Source organism: Melanerpes formicivorus, unplaced genomic scaffold (genome assembly GCF_026170545.1).
Source record: "Melanerpes formicivorus ecotype bairdi unplaced genomic scaffold, bMelFor1.0.p_v2 SCAF_63, whole genome shotgun sequence".
NCBI classification, from domain to species: Eukaryota; Metazoa; Chordata; class Aves; order Piciformes; family Picidae; genus Melanerpes; species Melanerpes formicivorus.
Window position 1 is genome coordinate 1,341,688 of NW_027142415.1, and position 25,775 is coordinate 1,367,462.

Here is a 25,775-nt window from a genome sequence, read left to right on the forward strand (position 1 = left end):
ACTGGGGTTTCTTTTGAAGGAGAGCAACTGGGATAAATTTGGCTTGCCTTTTTTCCCCTCCCCCCCCAAATGGCAGTTTTATTTGCTTTGACCAGACTTGAATAGAACACATTTGAACAGAACAATCACATTTCTGATCAAGATGGCCAAGTTTTTAAGACTTTGTGTAATAATCAATGAGAACATTCTAGGAGATCTTCCAATACAACGTGTTGCTCAGTTTAAGACAGTTGAGACAGAACTGTCATTCAGTCTGTTCAACCTTTCATGATTACTTAAATCTCATTTTTCTTTTCTTTTGTTTTTTTTTTCAGATCAGCAGAATGGCTCTGCTGCCAAATGTAATTACAGCCAATCTCACTGACCAAAGAAATGAAACTCTCCAACAGGTTTCACCCCATCACTGAGGCACATTTCGATAGCTAAAACATGGAACCCAGACACGCGGCTAAGTTTCTCCCACAGTAGTTACAGCCTTGTAGTCAGCAAGCATTACACAGCACTGCTAAAGAAGAATAGAGTAGAATAGAGTAGAATAGAATAGAGTAGAATAGAATAGAGTAGAATAGAATAGAGTAGAATAGAATAGAGTAGAATAGAATAGAGTAGAATAGAATAGAATAGAATATAGAATAGAATAGAATAGAATAGAATAGAATAGAATAGAATAGAATAGAATAGAATAGAATAGAATAGAATAGAATAGAATAGAATAGAATAGAATAGAATAGAATAGAATAGAATAGAATAGAATAGAAACCAGTTTGGAAGAGACCTTCAAGATCATCGTGTCCAACCTATCATCCAACACCATCTAATCAACTAAACCATGGCACCAAGCACCCTATCAAGTCTCCAACTGCTCTGTACAGGAGTTCAGTTACTTGCAGGCCAGGTTTCTAACACTACTACATTTGCCACTTCTAGACACCAGATGGCACAACAGAACATTTTTCTTAGTCCTCTCTCTACCGAGAGGATTTTAAGGGACTCCAAATACTTACTGAGGAGTTTTATTTTTGTATCACTTTTAACTCTCCATAACACATCATATAGAGCAATTAGTATTCAGCTCCTCTACTTTTACACATATTTTCATGTGGAAGGAAGCTTCAAATACTTTTATAGCTTTTTAAAAAGCAGCTGTGTTGACAGGACTCCATGGGTCTTCTCTGACTTCTGTCAAACAGTCCATGTCCACAATAAAGCATTAATGTTTAAAAAGCCTTACTGCCAAAAGTAGGATTTTGGAAGGAGTGGATTAACTTATTCCCATGAATTATGTATTACTTGAACATATAGTAAATACTTCCATCCAGTTACATATATGCAACCCTAAGAAGGCAGCAAGGGAAAAAAAAACCCTTCAAGGATTATAGACTACATAAATCTGAACTAAATAAAGTGAAATGCAAGTGGAATCCCATGTTGTTTCTGTATCATATTTTCCAGCTGAATTCCACTTGAAACAGAAGAGCTGCTCCATTCAAGGGCAGGCACAAGATCAAACAGAGACACAGAGAGTCCTATTGTTAGTCTGTACTTGCTTCTCTTTAGCTCTCTGCTAGCTGTGATTTCATTGCCTGACCTCTCTAGGGCTGGCTACTAGTTGTAGGCACACTGGTGGAGATGTTTGTCAAACCACAGCTAACCCCCCCTCAACAATTTAACAGAATGCTGCAATAGAAAAAGGTCTTTTTTAAGCATCAAAGCTCTTTAGCTGCAAAGGATTAAATGAAGATTGTCCTATACACCTCGCTTCTCTAGGAGCTGAAATAACTCTATGGTGGCAAAGGCAGTTTGGTGAAAGTAAGCAGCTGTGTGTAAAATACACTTGCAAGTTAATGTACACTAACTGAAATGGTGTGAAACACTCTAGTTAAATCTGTGTGCTTCGTAGGTGGCTCATTTCTGGAAAACTATTATTCACAGTGCTTAGAGAAGTACTACAGATTGTGTCTTGTTCTCTATAAAACAGTCTATGCTTCTGAAGCAGTCAAATATGGAGAGACAAAATTGTGTGTATTGTTTCCATGAAATTCATGCAAAGTATTAAGAAACTTCAGAGGTAAGAAGGCTACACAGATCCATTGCATAAGTAGGAGAATCTGTGATACATACTGCAACGGCTCTAATTTTGCAGTGATATGCAAAGTAGTAACTCCAATTCTGGTTTTTTATTACCAAAAAAGAGAGAGAGAATGAGATTTGTTTTCCTTGTAATTCATTCTCCAAGGACACAGTACACGCTTGGACAAAATAAAGTGACATAGTCCACAACTTAAAAAACGAGAGAACAAAACCTTCTGGCGTACAAGACAGTTCCAAAGTCTGAACAAGTTGAAGTGATAGAAGCATATCATAAACATATATGAATTATCACTATGGAAATCTGATGAAGCACCTCTCCCAAACACTTCAGATTTCACACAGAACACAAGCTTATATACTGGATGGTTACATTTCACATCATTACCAATGAGTGGTTCAGACAAACTTCCTAAAGTTTCAAACGACCTTTCATCACAAAACCAAAGCATTCAGCTGGCGTCTGGCAGTCCTGGTACTGGCTCTGCTGGGCCCAAACTACATTCTTTTATGCTGTTATGCATAAAAGCTGGGCATCTGCAGATAAAGCTTGTGAGAGCTGCAGGGCTCCTGAAAAGTGTAGAAGATCTTGAAAATTTGCAGTGGTTTGTGCAGAAGTAGGCAGTGCACTGATCCGATGTGAAACTACACTGAGGCTCTGCTAAGTAACAGGGCTTGGTCTCATACAACAGAGCCAAACCTCTGTTCAAGTAACAGGGACTGAACCTTGATCACTGAAGCTCTCAGGCACCTGAGCTACTCATACTGTGCCACTCAGGTTACCTTCTGCTTCAGAACCTTCCAGAGCTGTTCTGCCTCTACAGCTGAGACAAATCTCTTCCCTTTCCACGCAGGTAAAATAACCTACCAGCTATCCTGAAGAGGAAGCATTCCTTAATGGTGAAAAGAAATAGAATGTGAGGGTGAGGGAACACTGGAACAGGCTGCTCAGGGGGGTTGTGGAGTGTCCCTCTCTGGAGATACTCAAAACCTGCCTGGATGCATCCCTGTGTGATCTGGTATGGTTGATCCTGCTCTGGCAGGGGGGTTGGACTGGATGATCTTTCAAGGTCCCTTTCAGCCCTTCACATTTGGTGATTAAGTGAAGGCACCCTTCTGGAGTCTGTTCACGTTTCTCATGAAGGAATGCTGCTGGGATTTGAAGAGAGAGACTATGCCTGTGTGTACAGTAGCCTTCACTGGCTGCTATTCAACAGGATGGAAAGAACTGGAAAAGGCTGCTACTGGAGTATTTTCACTTGTATAGGAGGTGACAATAACTGAAAAGGCTAAAGACTGACTTCTGCCTCCTGTTGCTCTCATAGTCTGTACGTGCTTTGTCGCTCCATTTCTCCAGTATTACTCTCTTTTTTCTCATTCAGGCTCCTTTCATGCCCTTTTAATTCTCTTTCCCTTCCCCTTTTCACCTTTAGCGACCCTCTCCCTCTGTCTTTAATGCACTTCCATCCCGAGCACCATCTGAAAAGGGGAACTGCCCTTGAACTTCCCAAATTAACCAGGAAAAATTATGGAACAAAAACTGGTTACAGGTGTCAGTCTTCTCTGTTATATGCTACAGTCCTGCCCTCTGGTGCTTTTCTGCCACTTTTCTACTTTGATTTTGCAGTTCTGTGAAGTTAAACTGGTTTATGTCACATATGTCTAGCAAATCAGGGCAATTATGTCAGTGGATCTCTCAACAACACAAAAAGGAACAAACCTACACAGAAATAGAGACAAATGGAAAAGTAAGTTCCTTGTTTTGAACATGTCTTCTAAGAGTGATACATGTACACATGCAGGCACACACACATAAACAGATCTCTTCTTTTTACTGTATCCTAAGTTTGAATTTCTTTTTCTTGACTTTAGCAATGAAGTCCATGGAACATACCTTCACCAATGGATTAATAACACCAACATTAGGGCTTGCATTAAACACTTTGTTGTAGTTAGTCTCCCTGTTAACTAGCTCCAGCTGATAGAACTTTTTGTCCTCCTAAAAAGAAGAACAAATAGAAACTTCTTTTTATGCATTTTCAATCAGTTAGTGGCCAAATCTGCCTGCAAAATTCTCTCTTTAAAAAGAAATGAGGACCTCCAAAATGTTTCAGTTCATATTTCATGTTTGGTATAGTATTTGCTGTACTAGTCAAAACAATTTCTATTTATGCAGTTCTGATGTGGCTCTAAGTTCCTGAGAGTAAGCATAACCTAATGGAATATTCAGTGGGAAAGACTCATTCCTTCTTCTGAATCAGGATCTCATCAGACTAATCTGAACCAGGGTGTTGTGCTCTGAATTCGAGAAGCTCAGTGGATGAGGAAATTGATCTGAGAAACCTCAAAGAAGAGACTACTTCTTATATGGCTGACATGGCTGGCTTATCCCAGGACTGGAGATAGGAAACATCTGGTCAAGGTCATACTGAGATGCTTTTTGTAATCATGTGTTATGCCTGATTGTGCAAAGCTCTCTGTATCTAATTAGTTTTACTGTTATGAGTCAATGGAACCACAGGAATGTGTTGAAGAACATGAGTAACATGGTTCTTTAAATACATTGAAGCCACTTTGAATTAGATTAACTTTCATATCTGTCAAGATATTAAATCAAGAGAGCATAAAAGTCTTACAATCAATTTCTTTATGAGCTGGTCCCGCTCTGCAATTAGGTCTTTCAGTTCTGAGATAAGCTGCAAGTCTTCTGGTCTTGATTCTCTGTTTTTGTACTTTTCTTCCATTTCTTCTAAACTTTATAGGAAAGAAGAACACCCCCTTTAGCCTGAGCCAGTCTTAAATGATAAGTGAATAGTCACATCTTTGATTAGCACAACAGAGTTCAGGGAGCGAAAACAGAAGATGACTTCATCACCTTGAAGTAAATTAATTTCTGTATGACCATTCAAATTCAGCTAGTTAAAAGACAAAAACCCCAAACAAACCCCAAAACCCAATCAACAATAACCATAACATCTGCTCCAGTAACTAATGGTCTGGGCAAAATTCCAAAACCTTCACATCTTTCTTGTGCATGCAGTCCTAGGTGTTTGCAGAGAGGCTTCTTGGAAGACAAACTGAATTTAAGGCATTCAAAGCCATAATGTGGGCAGCAGAATTACAGGAGACATGGCTAGGATCGATCCCTCTGTAATACACAGGGACTACAGAGCTTTACATTTCATCTTAATGTATGTTTTTAAAGGTGGCTATGCACTTTCTTGATGAGGAAAACAAACTCCTTTTTCTTTGTATAGCTGACTACTCTGAATGAAGATGCATGCTTGGGAGACTGGAGAAACTGGCTAGACAGCCAAGGCTGGCACCATCTTCCTTACTTCATGTGGAACATACTGGAACAAAGATACCCACGACAGTGAAGACTAATAGGTAACTAATTCCTCTCCACAAAAGCAACTTAGCACCATTAGAGATGAGCTAAAGGAATGAGCTGCAAAAGAAAAGCAGTAACACTTGGATATTAGGATAGCTGGGTTAAGAGGAATGTAACAACTGAGAAACACTTGGAGAAAAAAACAATAGGAAGCAATTTGAAATGCCTGCTGGGAAAGCATTAAAGGAGAGAAGTGAAATAAGCCAGCTGAGAAAGTGATTGCATAAACATCCTTGTTTCTCCTTAAAGAACAAGTTTGGAAGACATGACTATTTTAAAGGTCTCTTTGAAATATCAACTAACATTCATGCTGCTAAACATTGGTCCAAAGGAAACTACTAAAATACCTGTCTGACATAGTCAGCCCTCGTGTAGAGCAGTGAAACAAGTTTTAGAACAGCTTCAGAAAATGTAATGAACTTAATGAAAAAATTAAAGCAAAAACAATAATCCCCAACAAAACCTGAAAAAACCCCAAAATCCATGAATTTAAGGTGTCAGCTCAAACTTCATTCCAAAGAGACACCTGGAAGTAGACACCTCTCACTGTGGTGAAATATTTTCCCTTCAGGAGCAGCTATGTGATTGTTACTTTGAGTTACATCTGAAAGAAGCGACCAGCTCCTATTAAATGGCATTTATAACCTTCAAATAATCAGAGGAGATTACATAATGTATTTACATAAAACATTGTGAATGTGAACAACATGCCTGGGTTTATTTTCAGAAAAGGCACCTGACTCAGCAGAACAGAAATATGCTCAGCTGGCTCAGTTTGTGTTTATAGGCATTTTCTGCTGGGTTAAGCTACTGTGGCCAGATCCCCAGAGTGCAGAGCACACTTACAGCTGTAATTTCATTTTCTAGTGTTTCAGATAAGTGTGCTTTTTCTGGTGAAAAGACTCTAGCTGTAGAGCCTAAATAATGACACTTGCTCTCAATCACTAAGATTCTCCATTTCATTAACATTGTTCTTCCCAGGCAACCAGCACCAGAACAAGAGGACACAGTCTCAGACTATACCAGGGGAAGTTTAGGCTCAAGGTGAAGAGAAAGTTCTTCACAGAGAGAGTGATTGCCCATTGGAATGGGCTGCCCAGGGAGGTGGTGGAGTCACCATCATTGGAGGTGTTCAGAAAGGGATTGGACATGGGATTTGAAGCCATGGTTTAGTAGCCATGAGGTTTGGGTGACAGGTTAGACTTGATGATCTTTGAGGTCTTTTCCAACCTTATTGATTCTATGATTCATGAGACTGTGCTTTAGGTGAGGCTGCATCTGCAGACAGTTACTCAAGAAAGAGCTGCATAAAACTCTCCTGTCCTGTTGTCATTTTGTTGTTGGGGGTTTTAAAATAGTTTCCTTTTTTGACAGCTCCCAGCTTCAGGGTAAGCAGAGAGAGATGACACACTGAAAGCCAGGTCAGGACACCCCGACCTACTCCAGAGAGTAGTGGTCAAGAGTTTCATTTCCAGATGCAGAGGGGTGACAAGTGGTGTCTCTCTGGGGTCTGTACTGGGACCAGTGCTGTTTAATATCTTCAGCAATGACACAGGCAGCTGGATCAAGAACACTCTCAGCATGTTTGCAGATGACACCAACCTGAGTGGTGCAGCTGGGGAGGAGATTCAGAAGGACCCAGACAAACTTGAGAAGCAAGTACACGTGACCCTTATGAGGTTTAACAAGGCCAAAGGCAAGGCTCTGCACCTAGGTGGAGGCAATCTCCAGTATCAACAAGCTGGGTGATGAAGGGATTGAGAGCAGCCCTGCAGAGAAGGACTTGGGGGTGCTGGTGAATGAAAAGCTGGACATAAGCTGGCAAAATGGCTCACAGGACAGAAGGCCAACGTATCCTGGGCTGCATCCAAAGCAGCATGGGCAGCAGGTCAAGAGATGTGACTGCCACTCCACTCTGCCCTAGTGAGACCCCACCTGGAGTACACTGCCTCCAGCTCTGGAGCCCTCAGCATGAGCAAGATGTGGATCTGTTTTAGCAGGTCCAGAAGAAGCCACAAAGATCATCAGAAGGCTGGAACATCTCTGCTGTGAAGAAAGGCTGAGAGCTGGGGTTGTTCAGCCTGGAAAAATGAAGACTGGGGAGCCCCTGTTGTGGCCTTTCAATACTTAAAGGGACCTAGAAGAGAGATGGGAACAGACATTTTAGCAGGGCTTGCTGTAGCAGGACAAGGGCTGATGGTTTTAAACTAAAAGAGGGTAGATTTCGACTAGATAGAAGGAAGACTTTCTTTATGATGAGGATGGTGAAACACCAGAACTGGTTGCCCAGAGAGGCAGTAGATGCCCCATCCCTGGAAACATGCAGGGTCAGGTTGGATGGGGCTCTGAGCAACCTTATCTAGTTTAAGTTGTCCCCACTCACTGCTGGGGGGTTGGACTAGCAGACCTTTACAAGTCCCTTCCAGTACAAACCACTGTAAGATTCTATGACCCTGGATATGTTTGCTGTGTGGAGGCCAGTGGCTGCTTCCTTGCAACTCCAAGTTGAGCAAAATCTGGGCATAGGAAACCAACTACATGCAGACAATTTTAGGATACTGAAAACCAAACAAGCTAATAAGAGGAAAATTTAGGGTAAACAGTTCCAGAACCTAGTTCTGGTGGCTGCTCTTTGGCATGTTACTCGCAGAAAATACAGGCAGTAAAGAGGAGGTAGTTCACACCTAATTTACTGAATGGCAAGTTCCCAGGGCACAAGAGTGTGCCTTGTGGATGCTAATGAGGGAGTAAGGACGAGAATTTTACAGCCATCTTCTTCGAAGACAATTTCTAAGTGTGTTTTTGTTACTGTGAAAGAATTAGATGCATTTGCTCTTTCTTGTCCCTTTAAAAACATTTCCTTTTAAAACTTTTCTATCATAGTTAAACCCAATTGCTTTCTCTGCCATCAGTCTTTTGTGCTGCAAATGCAAATCCTTCAGTGACAACTTACTGGCAGGAAGCTCTCAATGTGCTCTGAAACCTCAGCCAGAAACCCTGACTGAACAAATACAGAATATGCTGCAGACAGAGATAAAGAAGGTAGGATGTGGAAGACAAGATGACACCACCTAGACAACACATCCCTCTTCCCCTTCTGCCTAGAGGTGGCCTAACCCCGGGTGGCCACCTGGTGTTATGGCTTGAATTAGATCCCCCCCAATAAACCACTACACTTGGAGACACTTAAGTATTCTGTAATGGTTATGTTCATGTTATGCTTATTTCAGACACTATTGCTCCTTCTGCTGGCAACCCTGAAAACGTTTCCACCACTCATGCTCCAATCAGACTTCCTAATGGAAAATACTGCACAGTTTATCAACTTGCTGAAGGAACTCCTGTTTTCTCAAAAAAAAGATGTATTTAAGTTTGAGCAAATCATGTTTGAAGTAATATTTTCTCCAATTTTTCTGAGCACTACAGATTTAATCTTTCCTGCTTCAAGCTCTTCAGTCAAATCCCTAACAATTTATTTCACTGAACTCCTCGAAAGCTTACAGAGTTGTGTTGCCTAAAGAATGCAAAACTGGGCCCCTCACTTGACTGAGGTTTTTGCACAGTCAGAGATTCAGAGTGGTTTGAGTTGGAAAGGACATTCAAGATCATCCAGTTCCACCCCCCTGCCACGGGGGGGTGGAACTCATCACCGAGAGAGTCATTCATCAGTGGAATGTACCGCCCAGGGAGGTGGTGGAGTCACCATCCCTGGAGATGTTCAAGAGGGGATTGGATGTGGCACTTGGTGCCATGGTTTAGTCATGAGGTCTGTGGTGACATGTTGGACTTAATGATTTTTTAGGTCTCTTCCAACCTTAGTGATACTGTGATACCTCCCACCAGCCCAGCTTGCTCAAGGCCTCATCCAGCCTGGCCTCCAACACCTCCAGGTAGGGGGCACCAGGGAGATGACCCTTTGGCAAAGGCTTTTGTGAGGAAAAGGCAGGAAGCAATCCCACAGGCTGTGTGGTGCAAGAAACATTAAGGCTGGAGGATTTCTCTGGAACAGAAGCATCTTTCCAACAACACTCAGAGGTTGTGTATGGATACTTTGAAGACTTAAGTTGAAACAGGCTTGGAGAAAGACTCATTTAAAGCAGTGCCTCACATCTGCATCTCTGCAGTGTATCTTCAGCAATTCATGGACACCAGAATAGACTTCACTCAAATGCAGCTACACAGACAATGTGTTCAACACAACAGAACTTACGAAAATTGCAAAGCTGAATTAATTTCCTTGAGCAGCTCTTGGGTCTTATTAAAATCTGCCAGCATGCTTTGTTTCTCTCTGATGTGATCTGCTGTCAAGACATCCAGCTCTCTCTCATGTTTCTTGCTTAAATCTTGCTCATGCATCCTGTTTAATTTAGTTTTTTGTTAAAAAGAGAGTTATTCTCAAAGCAGACTTGGTTCTTCATCACTATTTTCTGCCAGGCTTCTACTGGCTTTTAGACAGCATCAGACAACACAGAAAGAATTACTGACTCATCAAAACCCACTGCTTCACTGGCCTCCAATCTTCTAGCTTATTTCATGGGAAATGCATCTCCTTTAATGCTTTTTGTAAATGAACCAATGTAATGGATTAAAAGCCACAACATCACACCAAAAACCAAGACTTGAGTGGACTGTTGTCTATAATGTGCCAAAGCTTTCTCTCTGAATGGAGCTCAGCTGTATAGTTAACATTCACTAAACTTCACTAGCAACAGGCATGGCTTTTTTTCCTAAGGCAGACTAAATGATAAAACATCACTTGATTGAGAGGATGAATTAAAAAGCTACAAATGATGAATTAAAAGCTCCAAATGGTAATTCACACATTGTTTTAGTCAGGGAAACAACACCTATCTGAGTTTAGAGTGGAAAAATCCATACCTGATCTGTTGGTTGGATTCACTACGTATTCTAAGCACTTCTTTCCCTTTAAACTCTAATTCCTTGGTCAGTGCACTTATGTTTTCATGAAGGTGCAGAATCTCTTTGTCCAGTTCAGATATATGATGGTCTCGGTGCCTCAGTTCATCTTGGAGATCTGATATTCGGCACAAAAAGTCTTTCTCCTGTGACACAAGTAGCAGCAGCAAAATACTTTAGACTCCCAGAAGCACAATATTTGCTTTTGGAAGAGAACAGCTGAGCAGAACTTTCCCTTCAACAGTTTTTGATGCTGACACAAATGTCATTAAACTGAGGTGGTTTTATTGTGCACAAGGACAAACAAAGACAAAATCAAACTTCTGGAACAAACTGCTTTCATTTGGGAGAAAATGCAATACCTGTCATTGCCTGGTTTGTGTAGCTCAGCAGATTCTCTCTTTGCCCACACATACTGCTAAGAACCAGGGTGCTGGGCATTTAGCATTTTTTCTCTCTCTTCAACATACAATATAAAGAAAGTATTTTTTTCCCTTTACAACCCCATAAATGGAACAAAAAGGCACCCAGAAACAATGATTCAGAAGTCTCCTCTCACACATATATATCTCTCATAGCAGAACATATGCTAAATAGCTTATATACCATTTATGTCCAGTAAATCAATAAAATCATCCTTTTGGCATAAGAAATTCCAATAAAGTTAACATCTGGGAAACTCCTCCAGAACCTATCCTGGTTTTAATGATTCTCCACAGTTTAGGAAGAGTCTGTAATAAAAATCAATCTTTTTCAGAGTTTTCAATTTCCATCAGTTCCACTTCTTACAGGTTCACAATAATTAGAATAGAATAGAATAGAATAGGATAGGATAAACCAGGTTGGAAGAGACCTTCAAGATAACCATGTCCAACCTATCAACTAATCCAGCCCACCTATAAAAGACACTGCTGCTCACTGCAGGCTTGAACCCACGACCCTGAGATTAAGGGTCCCATGCTTGGTAACAGAGCTGATCATGTGGCTTGCACAGGTATTTCAAAGCAATTTTATCTGTCATTGTGCATTGTTCCTTATGCATCCAAGAAACACAAGCATCTCCCAATAAACAAATGTTATAGGACATCTTTAAGAACAGACCTTTAAAAATAACTCTCTGCCTCCCTACAAAAGGACTGTATTAAGGTTGTAAGAAAGAGCCCTGGAAAATTTCTCTCCACATTTAAATATTTCAAATATAACCACCCTGCTCAGACCTCTCTGCATCTAGTTCAGCTCTGATCCTCTGAACTAATGAGCATTCCAGCACAGGAAAATACAATTTAATTGCTTTGCTCTCAATGTAGCTCAAGCTTAGCACAATGAACTGCTCATGACAAGGCCACAAGTACATGGCATTTGCTTAGATCAAACACTTGCTCTTGCAATTAAAACTTCTTTTTCTGATATCTCTTTTAGGAGTCTGTCGTAGTTTGGGCTGGGTGCCCTTCTGCTACAGGGGTGCTTCCTGTGTCCAGAAGTCCAGCCCAGTGGGTGGACACAGGAAATTAGGTTATTTCCTACCATGATCCCTTGCACCACTATAAGTTTCGCGGCAGGGTCTGGCACTTCCTCTTTTCTTCCTCCTCCATCAGCCGGTAACATAGGGGAGAGATCTCCTGGCTTTGGGCCTGGCTAGGCCCAAGGCCACGGGGGGATGGGCAGTCTCAGATCTGGCCAGCTGAGACTAGCCTAGCAATGGGAGGGGGAAGAAGGAGCCCTGAGGGTCTTGGGTGTACCCTCAGGTAGGGATGGGTTTCTCTGGGTCTGGTTTTTTTGGTTTTCTCTCTCTTGTCACTGTATTTTTAGTTTTTTTTCCTGCACGCACTCACTGTTCTATTTAAACTTTCCATCACCTTTGCAATCCGTTTGTCTGAGTCATTATTTCTGCGCGTGGTGGGGAGGGGGCCTGCCCCAACCCATTACAGAGTCTTTTTCCAGGATTAACACATAGTATCAGTCAGGGTTGGAAGGGACCACAAGGATCATCTAGTTCCAACCCCCCTGCCATGGGCAGGGACACCCCACACTAGATCAGGCTGGACAGAGCCTCATCCAGCCTGGGCTTAAACACCTCCAGGGATGGGGCCTCAACCACCTCCCTGGACAACCCATTCCAGGGCTTCACCACTCTCATGGGGAAGAACTTCCTCCTCACATCCAGCCTGAATCTCCCCACCTCTGGCTTCATTCCATTCCCCCTCATCCTATCACTACCTGAGATCCTGAGAAGTCCTTCTCCAGCCTTCCTGTAGGCCCCCTTCAGATACTGGAAGGCCACAATGAGGTCACCTCAGAGCTTTCTCTTCTCCAGATTGAACAGCCCCAACTCCTTCAGTCTGTCCGCATAGGAGAGGTGCTCCAGCCCTATTCTCCTAAATCCTGCAAGGGTTTTGTTCACTGCTGACAGCACCACATTTTTACCTCCAGTGCCCACACTTTTAAACCAGCAAGGAAGAGAAAGAGAAGGGCTGCTCTTTGACTGCCTGTGTTGGCTATATCCAACTAAACATGTTTCCTCTGTTAATGTATTTCTAAACCCACTCCATGTCCTTGGTGCTGGACTATCACTAAATGAATCCTGAAAAGCCTGTTGCACAGCCAAATATAGAGTCTGGCTTCCTTTCAATAGAGTTCAAGCTTTGAATTCTTAGTTTCTATTGGAAAAAAACATGTGTACAAAGTGAGAAATGAAAGCTGCAAGTGAATGAATCAGTTTGCTGCTGAAAGCAAAGGTAGTCACCAGCAGCTTTGGGAACTGTGGGTTTGTTTTGTGGGTGTTTTTTTAGGGGGTGTTGTGTGTGGTGGTTCTTTTAAGAAAGAGTTACAAACTGTTACATTCTCTTCTCTGCTTTTTTGAGATGCTAATTTATCTTTTGCAATTTGGCTCCTCACCGGTCTGAAGCAAAGGTTTGGCTTTAAGCAACCATTTTAAAGCCTTCAGAGGCTGCAGAGACAAACAGGATTTTCCTTTGTGAGTTCTTCTGGTTAGCTGAGGATGGGTAGAGTTTTGTGAGAAGTGGCACTTTGCTCTCATGACAAGCCAGTGTGATCCCAGACAGCTGCACAGTTCTGAAATTGCCTTGACTTGGGAGACACTAGAAGGCTTCCAACGAGGTTTGTTGAAAGCAGCAGCAGCTAAGCAGGGAAGCTTAGGTAAACTGTCAGGGATGGTGCTGGGAAGGATTACATTTGTAGTTTGTGCATAACACTTCTTGTCTCCAGCTAAGAGAAAATGAATACAGATCAGGCAGTTTTACAGTCAGTTGCCAGCAATGGCTCCTACCTGTCTCCTGCCAAGCTCTATGCTTCTTTCCAGCTCCATTTTGGCAGCCACCAGTTCTTGTTGATGGTTATGCCTTAGCTGGTCAATTGCTGCTGCGTGTTGGTGGTTTAGCTCTGAGCGCAGGGAAGCTGGTTACCATGAACAAAAAGAAAACTTTAGTTTGCAAATCTTTACTTTCACTAACAACAACATTTTAGCTCCTTCAAGTACTGCTGCTGACCTAACACATGCCGTTTACATCAGCCAAGCAACTGTGCTGGCATTTTACTCCTGTCACTTCCTGAAACAGCTCTGCATGAAATTTGGTCTCTTACTCCTTCCAGAAACAGGTAAGAATTTTCAGGAGCAAACAGTTTTGAGCTTACCTGTTAAAGCTTACACTGATTTTAAGAGGAACTAGGTCAACACTGAATAAAATAAACCTAAATAAACTTTATTTAGAATAAACCAAACCAGGTTGGAAGAGACCTTCAAGATCATCGTGTCCAACCCATCAACCAATCCAACCCACCCAAACAGCTAACCCATGGCAATGACTCAGTGTGACAAGTCACTCATACACACATACCTCCACGTATTTTTGCATGAGTAGAAACAATGCTTTGGGAGCTACTTGCCAATCTGAAAACACTCCCTACCTAACATGGCTTTTCCTTCATCCTCCAGCTCAAATCGTAGAGTCTGAAGTTCCTGTTCCATCTCCAGTTTGAAACCTTCCATGGCTTGTTTATGTGTTTCCTTCAGTGCATGCAGCTCCTCAGAGTGTTTCTGTTGCAAACGTTCTTCTAATTCCTATGAAATCAAAATGGACAAAACATTTTCTACACCTGCTCAGGAAAGGTTAAAAAAACAAACATTACATAATAAAGAAGAGGCAAGACAAAGCAGGCATTGCCATACCCCAGAAACTACTACAAGTGCACAAATAACTGCTCAGACTTTCTTCTCTCACTAGGAATTGTCAGTGGCACCCATGCACAAAACTGAGTTCTGCTCACAGCTAGAAAAAAGAAAGGAGACTAATCTATGGATATTTTTGTAGGAAAGTTTTTTTTCCCCAACAAGAGGGGTCAGGCATTGGAATGTGCTGCCCAGGGAGGTGGTTGGGTCACCAACCCTGGATGTGTTTAAAGCTCGCTTACATGCGGTGTCTGGGGATATGGTTTCGGGGTGAACTTCACAGAGTAGGGTTAATGCTTGGACCTGGTGATCCTGAGGGTCTTCTCCAACCTGAATGTTTCTGTGATATTTACAATAGCAAGCAGCATGACAAGGTGCAGATCCACAGATAGGTCTAGTGTGCACACAAAGGACATTTGGGGATCTTTGCCCCTCAACCACATCCCTGATTATTCCCTACAGAAGGGTATGAAGCAGAATGCTCCCGGTGCACATCGACGACTTTTCATTTCAAACAAAATGAATCCACTTTGTGCATGCCAAGATCAGCTTGGGAAGTGAAGCAAAGCACTCCACTGGGACAATGGAAAAAGCTAATTGCAAAAGGTACAGTCCAGATCTGGATTGAAAGAAAAGAAATTAAGACACCTGAAGTACCATGCACTACCAACATGTCAATATTTAAAGCTAGTTTAGTCAAGGTTTGGAAGAAGAATGGGGTGTGACATTGTTCTGGACATGAAAATCATCTTGCAATTTGCAGAATGTAGTTTGTGCAACATTTAAAACAATAAAAAATATAAACCACACTAGAAAATGGGTCAATTCTGAGGAAATACACTAAAAAAACCTGTGAAATTAGCTATAATGGAAGATGGAAACAAATCTGGTTTGCACTGATGTACTGGATAGCAATGTCAACCTATGTGTATTGATAATTAGATATAATAGCTACATTTTTTAATGTATAGATATGCAAATAGACTTATATATGCATATACTGAGTGTAAAGCAAGGCATGAAACAATGCCACTCTTAGAGATGATTTCCCATAGGTCTTCATCAGATTTACCTGGATAAAAATGCTACTGTAAGACACCATCTGAGAAGGAAATGTGGTGTTTGTGCAGGTACTTTTCTGTATTACCTCCAGTTGTGTAAATAAATTGCTAAAAAGGCAACGTTCCCTACAACAATTTGGAGTATCTATATTAACATGCCTTTTGCTCTTGCTCTTTTGTTTCTTCCATGTTTTGAAAGGCAAGGATGTGCGCTTCCTGAAGTGATTTATGCCTTTGTTGATGCTCCTCTTCCAATTCCTGGATCTCCTGAGTCAGCCTCTGTCGCTCCTGACTGAACTGGGCTTGTAGCTGTTGTAAAGAGCTCTGTGACTGGGAAAGCTGCATCTCCAGATTCTGCTTCAGTAAAGAGATCTAACCCACAACAGAAGAGCAAACATCCATTAGTCATCAATTCTTGCATCAACTCTGAGTAGAACATTCAAAAGAAGAAAACACCTAGAATCTTAAAGCCAGAAATGAACTAAAAGACAATTAAGCAATGTTTTCCATCTACAAATATCTCTTATCTCAGAGAAACAATAATTATATTTAAGCAGGTTGTAAGGGCTATCATCTGTCAGTTCACACTGCAGCACTACCTATAAGAGATTTTTCATAGCCAAATTAGGAACAAAAAAATGACTTGTAGGTTTTGTATGAAGATCACTACATAAAAAGACTCAATCAAGGCCTGAAATCAAACACTTGATTGCTAAGACCAACTGTTCTTCAGGGCAACATCACACCAACTCTGTAAAGAAAACCCTGCAGCTGATCGGGGAGGCTAGCCTGTGATACCTAGATGGATTGATTCTTGTATCTTCTGATGTGATATGGTCCTATCTGACTGGTAGTTTTCTCTAGTTAAATAGAAGGGGTAGCATAGCACTGTGTGTCAAAAATAAAACATTACACCTGATGGATTCTCCCATCCTTCTTTTAGTTTTTGGTAGCTCAGCAATGCACTGAGTGAGATTTTTCTGCTGGTTTTCAAGATTTAAGGTCTGAGCAAGCAGAGTCACAAATAGTGACAGGTGGGGGTTGGTCTCTTCTCCCAGGCAATCAGCACCAGAACAAGAGGACACAGTCTCAAGCTGTGCCAGGGGAAGCTTAGGCTTGAGGGGAGGAGAAAGCTCTTCACAGAACTTAGTCATTGGAATGTGCTGCCCAGGGAGGTGGTGCAGCCACTGTCCCTGGAGGTGTTCAAAAAGGGACTGGACGTGGCAGTTGAAGCCATGGTTTAGTTAGTCATGAGGTGGTGGGTGACAGGTTGGACTTGATGATCTCTGAGGTCTTTTCCAACCTTATTGATGCTATGATTCCATGAAATACTCATGTTATTAGAAACACATCATTTTACAAATGGTGCTTTTCACCCAACAGGCATTTTAATACATTAGAGTACACTGTGCTCCTTGGGAAAAAAAATCCCATCAATCTTTTTATAATGAAGCTATATTTCATTCTTCACATCAGACAGCATCCTTTCAGACTGAAAAGACTAAACTTGCACTCCCTTTAGAGCCAAACACGAGAGTGATTCCCTTCAATTCTGGAAACACGATCTAGCAGAAAGAGTTTTGCTGCACAGACCAAGCTTAGAATCAGTAAGGATACCTTTCAGGCCTCAGAGTATTACATAACATTGAATCACAAATGTCAGCCTGAGAGTGTCATTTGCTTCTGCAGCTCTTAAAATTAATTATGCCAAATTAATAGTGACATTGCACATCAATTCATTGATTTACAGAACATTATAAGCCACCACTTAACAGCAGCATACCAGGGACAACTTGCAGCCTGATGACTATTGTTGGGTGTATTTTTTCAGAAGGGCACAGCTGAAGCAGATTTGAAAGGAAAAAAAAAGCTACACTTGAAGGAAAATTAGCATTAAAACAAATCAGGCAAATTAATTTGAATGAGATGAGCATGGCTTGTTGCATTTTAAATCTACCATGTCTGGGTATATATATTCTAGCTTCTAAGAGCACTGTACCAACAGTATTTTACTTCAGATACCCTTGAAACAGATTAGCTCTAACTGAGGGAGTAGAGCAAGGCATACACTACATTCTATAATCTGAACCACATGCTTTACCAAGTGCATTAACTGTAAGTATCACACACAAATTGTGTAGTGGCAGACCAAAGGTTTGTCTGATCTCCTGTTCTGCCTCCAGAAATGGCCAGTCTGGGTCACCCTGGGAAAGCAAAGCCAAGGAATAATACAGGGATCTTGACTCTGAAGTCTACCACCATCCAGCAAGCTTTCTTAAACCAGAGGTAGTATTTTGGGGGGCAACTCATGGAAGAAATACTAATTAAATACAACCACTATCTAAATCCATATAAGCTTTCAGTATCCATGGTGTCCTGCTACAAGTTCCATGTAGATGTGCCATCTAACCTCTAACTCTTGCAAAGGAGTCAGTCCACTGCTGCAGTTAGCATGCACCATGCAATGAAGTTCAAATGGCCTCTTGTTTAAATTCCTGCTCTCAAATCTGATAACTCTCAGTATAACATTTATAAACATTTTTAGCATGGACAAAGGGCAAAGCAAATTTTTTTTTCCCCTCATGGATTTCTTGGAAATGCAGAAAACATTTTAATAGAGATGACCAAGAGAAGTCTGACATCTGGCCAGAAAGCCACCTTAGAAGTGAGAAGGGTAGTCCTGATCAAGAGCATTCACACTTGCACCAGATTATCATGGCTGCAAAAGCACAGTCTGAAATGAACCAATGTCTGGAGGTGCTTACTAGCATCAGTAGACTGTACAGAATATAAAGGACAGGGAGGATTACATCATTCTAAGAAGCAAGTCAGAGTACTTTATGCTTCTAATAATCATAATATTTCTTTTTGGTGCTATTGAAGGTGCATAAGGTATTAAAACTCTGTCCTTTTTGGAAGAGCACATGATTTTAAGCATTATTTTGATTAGCCACTACATACATTAATATCCCTAAGACCACCTTTCTGAAAACATCAGTGCCTCCCCTTGCCTGTCTTTGGAGCATTCCTTCTCTTTTGAATCCTTAACACAGGAGAATTGAACAGCTCTGAACACTATTCTCTGAACCTGCAGTTCCTTTATCCAAGGTTTTCAACACATTCAAAGCATTGTTAAGAATGATAAAACAACCACCCAACCCAACCCCTAGAAAGCATATTCTGGCTCCAATTACAACTTGCACTGCAAAACTGCAAATTATAATAATACAGCATCAGTCTCATGCTTTGGAGAAAGCTCTGCAATACACATCTGCACTGCCCACAAGCTTGCTTGCTTGAACAATGACATAAAAAGGCTGCTTGTATTATGACCATGTATGTAGTGCTTGATGGGCAGTGACATCAACATTTACACAGATGAATGGATGCATACGAGGACACAAGCTTTTGATAACTAGCAGCAAATGTTCTCCTCTCAAATATGGCCATGTATTCTGCTCCATAGGCTAAAGCTCTAAAGCAGTACCACAGGATATGCAGATCTCTCAGTGCAAACATGCCCTGCTCACAAGCTGTAAGTGCAAGTCACTTACATTGCTGATAGATTTATGCAAAGCTTCACCGAGACAGTGCCGCTATGAAGAAAAGATCACAGGAATAAAGGGAAACATTCAGATATCGACTAAGTGAAAGCAAAAGGGATAAGGAAGGGAGAGTAAAACATAGAACATTCATTATAATTTGGTCAGGGAAAAAGAAGTTGCAAACTGTCTGGGAAAAAATACATGAATAGGTTGCTTTGACTCAGTATATAACACAGAACAGAATGAAGTGTCTCCCCGTGATATGCTTTGAATATACAGCACAGCATTCTCTCTTCAACATAATGCTACTATGTATTCATGTTTTATGCAACTGAACACTTTTGAAATGATCCAACTGTCTTCTCTTCACCTTTATGGCAGATAATTGGGGAAGAAATCATTAAGTACACCAATTTGCATTCCTATTAGAAAAGATATTATGAAAGGACTCAATCAGCAGCGGCTCTGAAATATCACAAGCATGTTAAACACATCGTATTGAAGATCAAATTTCACTGCTAAAGGGCAGAAAACTAATTTAGACTGAAGACAGACTTGTATTAACACACTTTTGTTTCTATGAACCTTCAGAATGAGTACATAAGGCTCTTCCTCAAAGTCCCCAGTGAAAACTGACTTCATGTACCACTTTACCACTGTACCACAACTAGAGTTGACTGCTAATGAAAAGCAAACATTTAAGACTTATCACCAAGTAAGTGTTCCATATAGAATATTACTGACCATATACATAATCCACATCATTCATATATAACTATGGCTGTGTGTTTACATATGGTGTAGACAGGCACACACAGGGGTACACAAGAGTCATCAGAAATGAAGTGAGAACAGCTTCAAATCCAGCATGACCCATTTCCCCTCTTTGGCACAGGTCAGTCAAGCAGCTGGCTTTCTTCAGGGGACAGCAAGTATTTTGGCACCAGCTTGGAAGCCTATAGCTGGGAACTTTCAGGTGACACTTTGTTGAAACACAGAAACAACAAATTACAATTTATTCTCCTGGATCAGCAAAAAGAATGTTCACAGTTATCTTATGGAAATTGCAGAGAGCAGCACTTTTCTGTGCAAGGGTGTAGCAACAGGAAATAGCACGCTGCAGAGGATGACAGACTGACCTCTACCAGCTCCCATTCCAGCACTGGCTTTTGACAGTGCCAGTCTGAACAAATCCACCGATGTTCTGAGCTTCCCCTCCCATCTGTCTGGTTTGCTTAAGGGAGAAGCTGTTAAGAACAGGAATGATCTCTGATATCACTGATATTTAAATGTCAAACTTCATCAAGATCTGACTTTGGCATACAGTTCACTGATTTTTCGAAGTAGTGCTGGCAACAGGGTTTGTTGTAGAATACCTGAGACCCTAGCTAGACAAAGTTCAGCTTCATCTGTTGTATCACAGCAGATCCAGACTGCTACACAGCCTTTGCCTCATCCTAAGAATGACCTCCAATAGATGCTGCTAACCTTTCTGAACAAGAAAACCTATGTGCATCCATCAGATGTTAGTAGAAGGCACTATTTCCTGAGATGTCTATTGAAGAAGCTGAAAAGAACTTGAGCATAAGCTTATTTCATCCAGCTAATAACAACCACCACCCCAAAGCTTTCCCCTGAGAGCAGTCTTTGGTTTGAAGAGGAAGCCTGATGTGTCAGCAGATGCACTGTCTCTGGCTGTGCAGTGCTTATGCGACAGATGACTCTGCAGAGATTTGGAAAGCAGCTGTTTCCTACTACAATGTTTTGTACTTGGCTTCAGGCTTGTGACATGCTTGGAATGGAGCAGCTGCATCAAAGTTCACCTTCTTTGGTTGGTAAAAAAGAGCAGAGTTCAGAGCCCCTTCCCTCTCTCTCTCAAAATCCAAGTTTTCAGGTGAGGAAAATGAAATAGGAAGAATTCTGAGATGTGTAACTGTCTCTGGGATCTAATTGATCCTGATTGCCCGCTGCCTTTGTAGCAACCCTGTGGCAAAGTGCTGTGACCAGGCTATCACAAGATTGGGTACTTCAAAAAGATAGCTCACCTCTTTTCCACTTGTAGAGCTCTATCAAACCATTAGGAAAAATATGTCATCATTTAAACCAAATTTTACCTTTTTGACTTTTGGATTATATGCTTTTAATCTGACAAAGTGCAAGTTCAATGGTCAGAGGATAAATAGGATCACTCAAGCCTCCTGGTAATTCTGGAATGGTACTAGAGCTCCATTTCACTTTGTCATAATGCTGCCAGCATTTCAAATATTATAAATGCATGTTGGCTAATCTTTCTTGAAGCACAAAGCTATCTGTCAAGAGGAGCCCTTAATCCAGAATTTTATTCAGCTGCTGAATCTCAAACAAGTGTTGCCCCACCTAGGAAGTTATCTCTCATTCCTCCCAGGGTCCACTGTTCATTGATTTTGAACCTGTGTAAAAAATACATAAACAGAGCAAAGAGGCTAGGGGTATTGTTTTCAAACTAGTTTCTTGTCACTCTTTATTTTACATTTAAGGGAGTATAGGATTAAAATTTTAGTTTGGGAGTGGTATAGAATCATAGAACCAGTCAGGGTTGGAAGGGACCACAAGGATCATCTAGTTCCAAGCCCCCTGCCATGGGCAGGGACAACTCACACTACATCAGGCTGGCCAAAGCCTCATCCAGCCTGGGCTTAAATACCTTCCAGGGATGGGGCCTCAACCATCTCCCTGGACAACCCATTCCAGGGCTTCACTACTCTCATGGGGAAGAACTGCTTCCTCACATACAGCCTGAAATCTCCCCATCTCCAGCTTCATTCCATTCCCCCTAGTCCTATATCTACCTGATATCGTAAGAAGTCCCTCTCCAGCCTTCTTGTAGGCCCCCTTCAGATACTGGAAGGTCACAATTAGGTCACCTCAGAGCCTTCTCTTCTCCAGACTGAACAGCCCCAACTCCTTCAGTCTGTCCTCACAGGAGAGGTGCTCCAGCCCTCTGCTCATCCTCGTATCACTGTTTGCTTTGGTTTAGACTTCCATCTACCAGTTCTACAAGATTAAACTTAACACTACTATCAATTATTTTCTGATTCATGCATCATTAATTGCATACTGCATCAAAAATTTAATGTTCTTCTCATCCATTGACTGGTACAATTAAGAAGTGCTTCAGTCTCCTCCTTAACTAACTCCAAACACTGCCAAACAAAAAATGGCAATGTTCAATTCTAATTAGAAGTTTGTGATCAGACAGACAAGTTTCTTTGGCTATGAAGACATCCTAACTTCAACATCAGCCTAGATGTATTTTTAAATTTAATTAAACAGCACCATCAAACAGCACCAAGAGAGATTAAAAAAAGAAGTCCAGTGACATATTTTTTTACTCATGTTAGCATCAAGGCTAACATTTGTTAATATTCCATCTGCATCTCCCTGAAAATACTTTGAAAACTCCAATTTGTTCTGTTGCTTTTGTTTGTGTTGCTGAGTAGCTCTTAATTGTAAATGGTCTTTAATGAATTGCCTCTGTTACACTGAGAATCTCTTAAACACAGAGTGAAACAATGCAGAGGGCAGTGTGGGCTGAATGGGCTCACCATAATTAAAAGCTCCGAAAAAGAGAGAGTACAGCTGAAGGTTAGGCATTTGGAAGGTTAGGCATTTGTTTTCATGCTCAAGCTTCAGACAGAACTACAATGAGCAGTGAAGAAGAGAACAAAAGCACCAACACCACCTTCAGAATCCCATTTCTGCACAGAACAGAGAGCCCAGAACAAAGGGGAGACTATGAGAAGTACTCAGTCATGACGCAGGGGAAGCACCCTCCACAGGTGGCCCTCTGAGGCTTAATTCACACAGCATGACATGATTATTCACACACTCAAGTCCAGCAGCTTCTGACTTGCTTAAAGCATAGTTTCCACATTGAAAACACAAGAATGCTGATTTTTCCAAGTCAGTGGTGAGTGGCAGGATGTACACAGATACTGGACCTAGACAGAAACTCCCAAAGCTCCCCTGGTTCTGTGAGGTCTGCAGGACTCACAGCACAGCCCCAGTAAGAGCACAGCTTTGAGAGCTGCAGTCATTTCTGAAGGGTCCTGAGAGCTCAGGAAGTGGAACTCCTTTGGAAGGGCAACAAGTATCTACAGCTGAAAGAGGATACTTACAATCTTACCCAGGTGCTCTCTATTCTTTGCTCCCTCTTTGGTAAGGAATTATTTTGGATTTCAGCATTTTAGACTTCCAAGTGCATTTTAAATCCAGCCCAAAATCCCTTACCATCCACTAGGTGTCATGGTAGCCCTACTAGTATTACTGAATGCAGGAATGCCCAGAGAGAATTAGAGGGAAGTAACTTGAAATTCACCTTCTCTCAGTTCCTGATAGGTAAGGCTTCAGACAGTGTGTTCATGAGAGTATCAAGTGATAGGAGGCAGAGCAAAATGATTCTGTGCTCAAAGTCAATCTCCCTTCTTTCAGAGAATTTATAGATGGTCTGTGAAAATTATTTCCTGTAGAAATTCCCAGCATCCATTCAACAGCAGATCTTCTAAAGCAAGGATTAGCCAGGCTGTGGAACAGGCCAGTAATCCTTGTGCTGGGGATAGAAAGCAGCCTTCCTGATTCTCCTGATGTGGATGCATGTTAGCTCTGTGATAAGCACCTCCACACAGGCACAAGAAGATGGAGCAACAACTGCCCTGGAAGAAGCCTGGCCAACGGTCAGTTACAGAGCTTTGTGACCCTCCTACAGCACTTCACTTCATGAACAAGGATATACTCTGTCCTGGTCGTGCTGGGACAGAATCACAGCCCTGCCATGGGCTGCAGGCCATTAGCAGCTTCAAGCCAGCCAGGGCAGCTGACCCGAGTTGGCTCCCAGCTGTATCCCAGACCAAGAACTTCACACTTATAAAGAGGGAAGTTTCCTGAAGAGTAGGGAATTCTTCAGCTCCTGCTCAGGTTCCTCCTGACCAGCTTCCTCTTCCTTCTCCTGCTCTTGAGGACTGCTTTCCTTTTTATTGTGACAGCTGTGCATTCACTGGGCTGAGTATAACTTAATGTAGTTTATGCTTACATTGGTAGTAGCTTGGCTGTTTCCTTAACTCCATTTTCATTTCAACCTATGGGTCTTCTCCCCAGATCCCCTTCTCTGCTGGGGAGGGGTCACTGCTGTAGTTCAGCCCCAGACACAGGCCAAAAATATAGAGAACTCAGTGGCTGGGGTTTCAAGGAGTTTGACATTTTCTGAGAATTACAATTTGAATATCTAGATGAGAAGGATTTCTATTTTGATATCAATCAAAATGCCTTGTGTTTACTTTGCCAGTTTAAAGAGGAACAAACTCCAACAAGAAAATGTCTGCAACTGTGGCTTTTTTTCTCCCCTTTGCAGCAGGAAAAGCAAACAGCAGCTACCAAAACTTATGTAGTATGCTTTTGTGCACTCTCACAGTATTATGTATGATATTTCCATTAGCAGAAGATGCTATCTTTGTGTGTGAAAACTCAATAAACTCGGAAAGAAGAGTGCCACACTCACATTTGGTCATGGCATAGCATGAAGCTACATGAGAAAGGGGGAAAAAATGATGACAAAAACATTTCTTTTACTAGAACATGTTTTACTGAAAAGCTAAGGAAGATGGGAGAAGCAGTATTTGCTCAGATACAGAAAAATCCATCCACAGAATGCTTGACTCAGCTTACACAAAGAAACATGAATCAGAAGAAGAAATGGCCAAGATGAATGCAGGTCTTAACCGTGTGTTTCACTGCCCAGAACTGAAGTTGGCAGAAGAGGGAGAGGCAGAACAGAGAAGAGATTTCTGCTTCAAACAGGAAGGCTGATGCCATTTCGTCCATGCCTGATGCCCTCCCAGCAGTGAAATGTTTTCAAGAAGAGTGTTAAAAGCCCATTACACAGCTAGGAGCAATGGAAGAGAGCTCCCACATCTGAGCTCACTCCATATTTCATGAGGAAACTCCCACATGGATTGAGGGAGAAGCACTCGGGAAAATTGACAGGAAAAAAGGAAAACCACTTCCTTTTTATGCCTTTGAGAATCATTTCTTGCATCAGAGAGAAGAACTACACGCTTGGTCTCTAGACTCCAGCCTGGTTAACCTACCAACCCCATGTAACTGTGGATAGTAAGTGATGCTTTGCAGCTGTCAATGTATTTAAGCACTTCATCAGCTGAAGAGCCTTTTCTCTCAAGACAATTATCTTACTCATAACAAGGCTATACTGCCAGAATAACAATAACCCTCCATGCATTCCATGAGGCCCACTGGGCATCACTTCCATCAAAGCAAAACTATTACCTTGCTTTATGCAAGAGCTGAAGCTTACTTTTCGAATGTGCAACTAGTAGAAAGCAGAAATTCACAGATCAGGGTAACAATGTAAAGGGAAAACAGAACATAGAAACAACAAAAAAGCTTCCTGCACTTTTGGGACAGATTCTTTTTGATTGAACTTTTACTTACCTTTGAAAAAGTGTTGCCATTTATAGCTCTACCTCTTCATTCAGTCTTTCTGGCATAAGCCAGCAGCATTCCAAGATGCACATGCTCTGCATTCTGTTTTG

At 41.6% G+C, this 25,775-nt stretch overlaps 1 protein-coding gene across 8 annotated transcripts in view; it reads right to left on the minus strand.

The window, feature by feature from the left end:
- Nucleotides 1–25,775, minus strand: part of FAM184A (family with sequence similarity 184 member A) — a 68,981-nt gene that overhangs the window by 4,279 nt on the left and 38,927 nt on the right. For 3 of the 8 annotated variants that reach the window (XR_010990294.1, XM_068162306.1, XM_068162302.1), the window contains exons 10-16: nt 15,806–16,018; nt 14,324–14,477; nt 13,686–13,813; nt 10,361–10,545; nt 9,693–9,839; nt 4,725–4,842; nt 3,983–4,087 (exon numbers count right to left, since the gene is read on the minus strand). Coding sequence is in view for 7 of the 8 variants with exons in the window: in XM_068162306.1 (XP_068018407.1) it covers nt 3,983–4,087; nt 4,725–4,842; nt 9,693–9,839; nt 10,361–10,545; nt 13,686–13,813; nt 14,324–14,477; nt 15,806–16,018 (1,050 nt within the window). In the remaining variant the exon portion in view is untranslated. The remainder of the gene's footprint in view (nt 1–3,982; nt 4,088–4,724; nt 4,843–9,692; nt 9,840–10,360; nt 10,546–13,685; nt 13,814–14,323; nt 14,478–15,805; nt 16,019–25,775) is intronic. The other 5 variants (XM_068162307.1, XM_068162303.1, XM_068162304.1 and 2 more) reach the window with 4 other exon arrangements.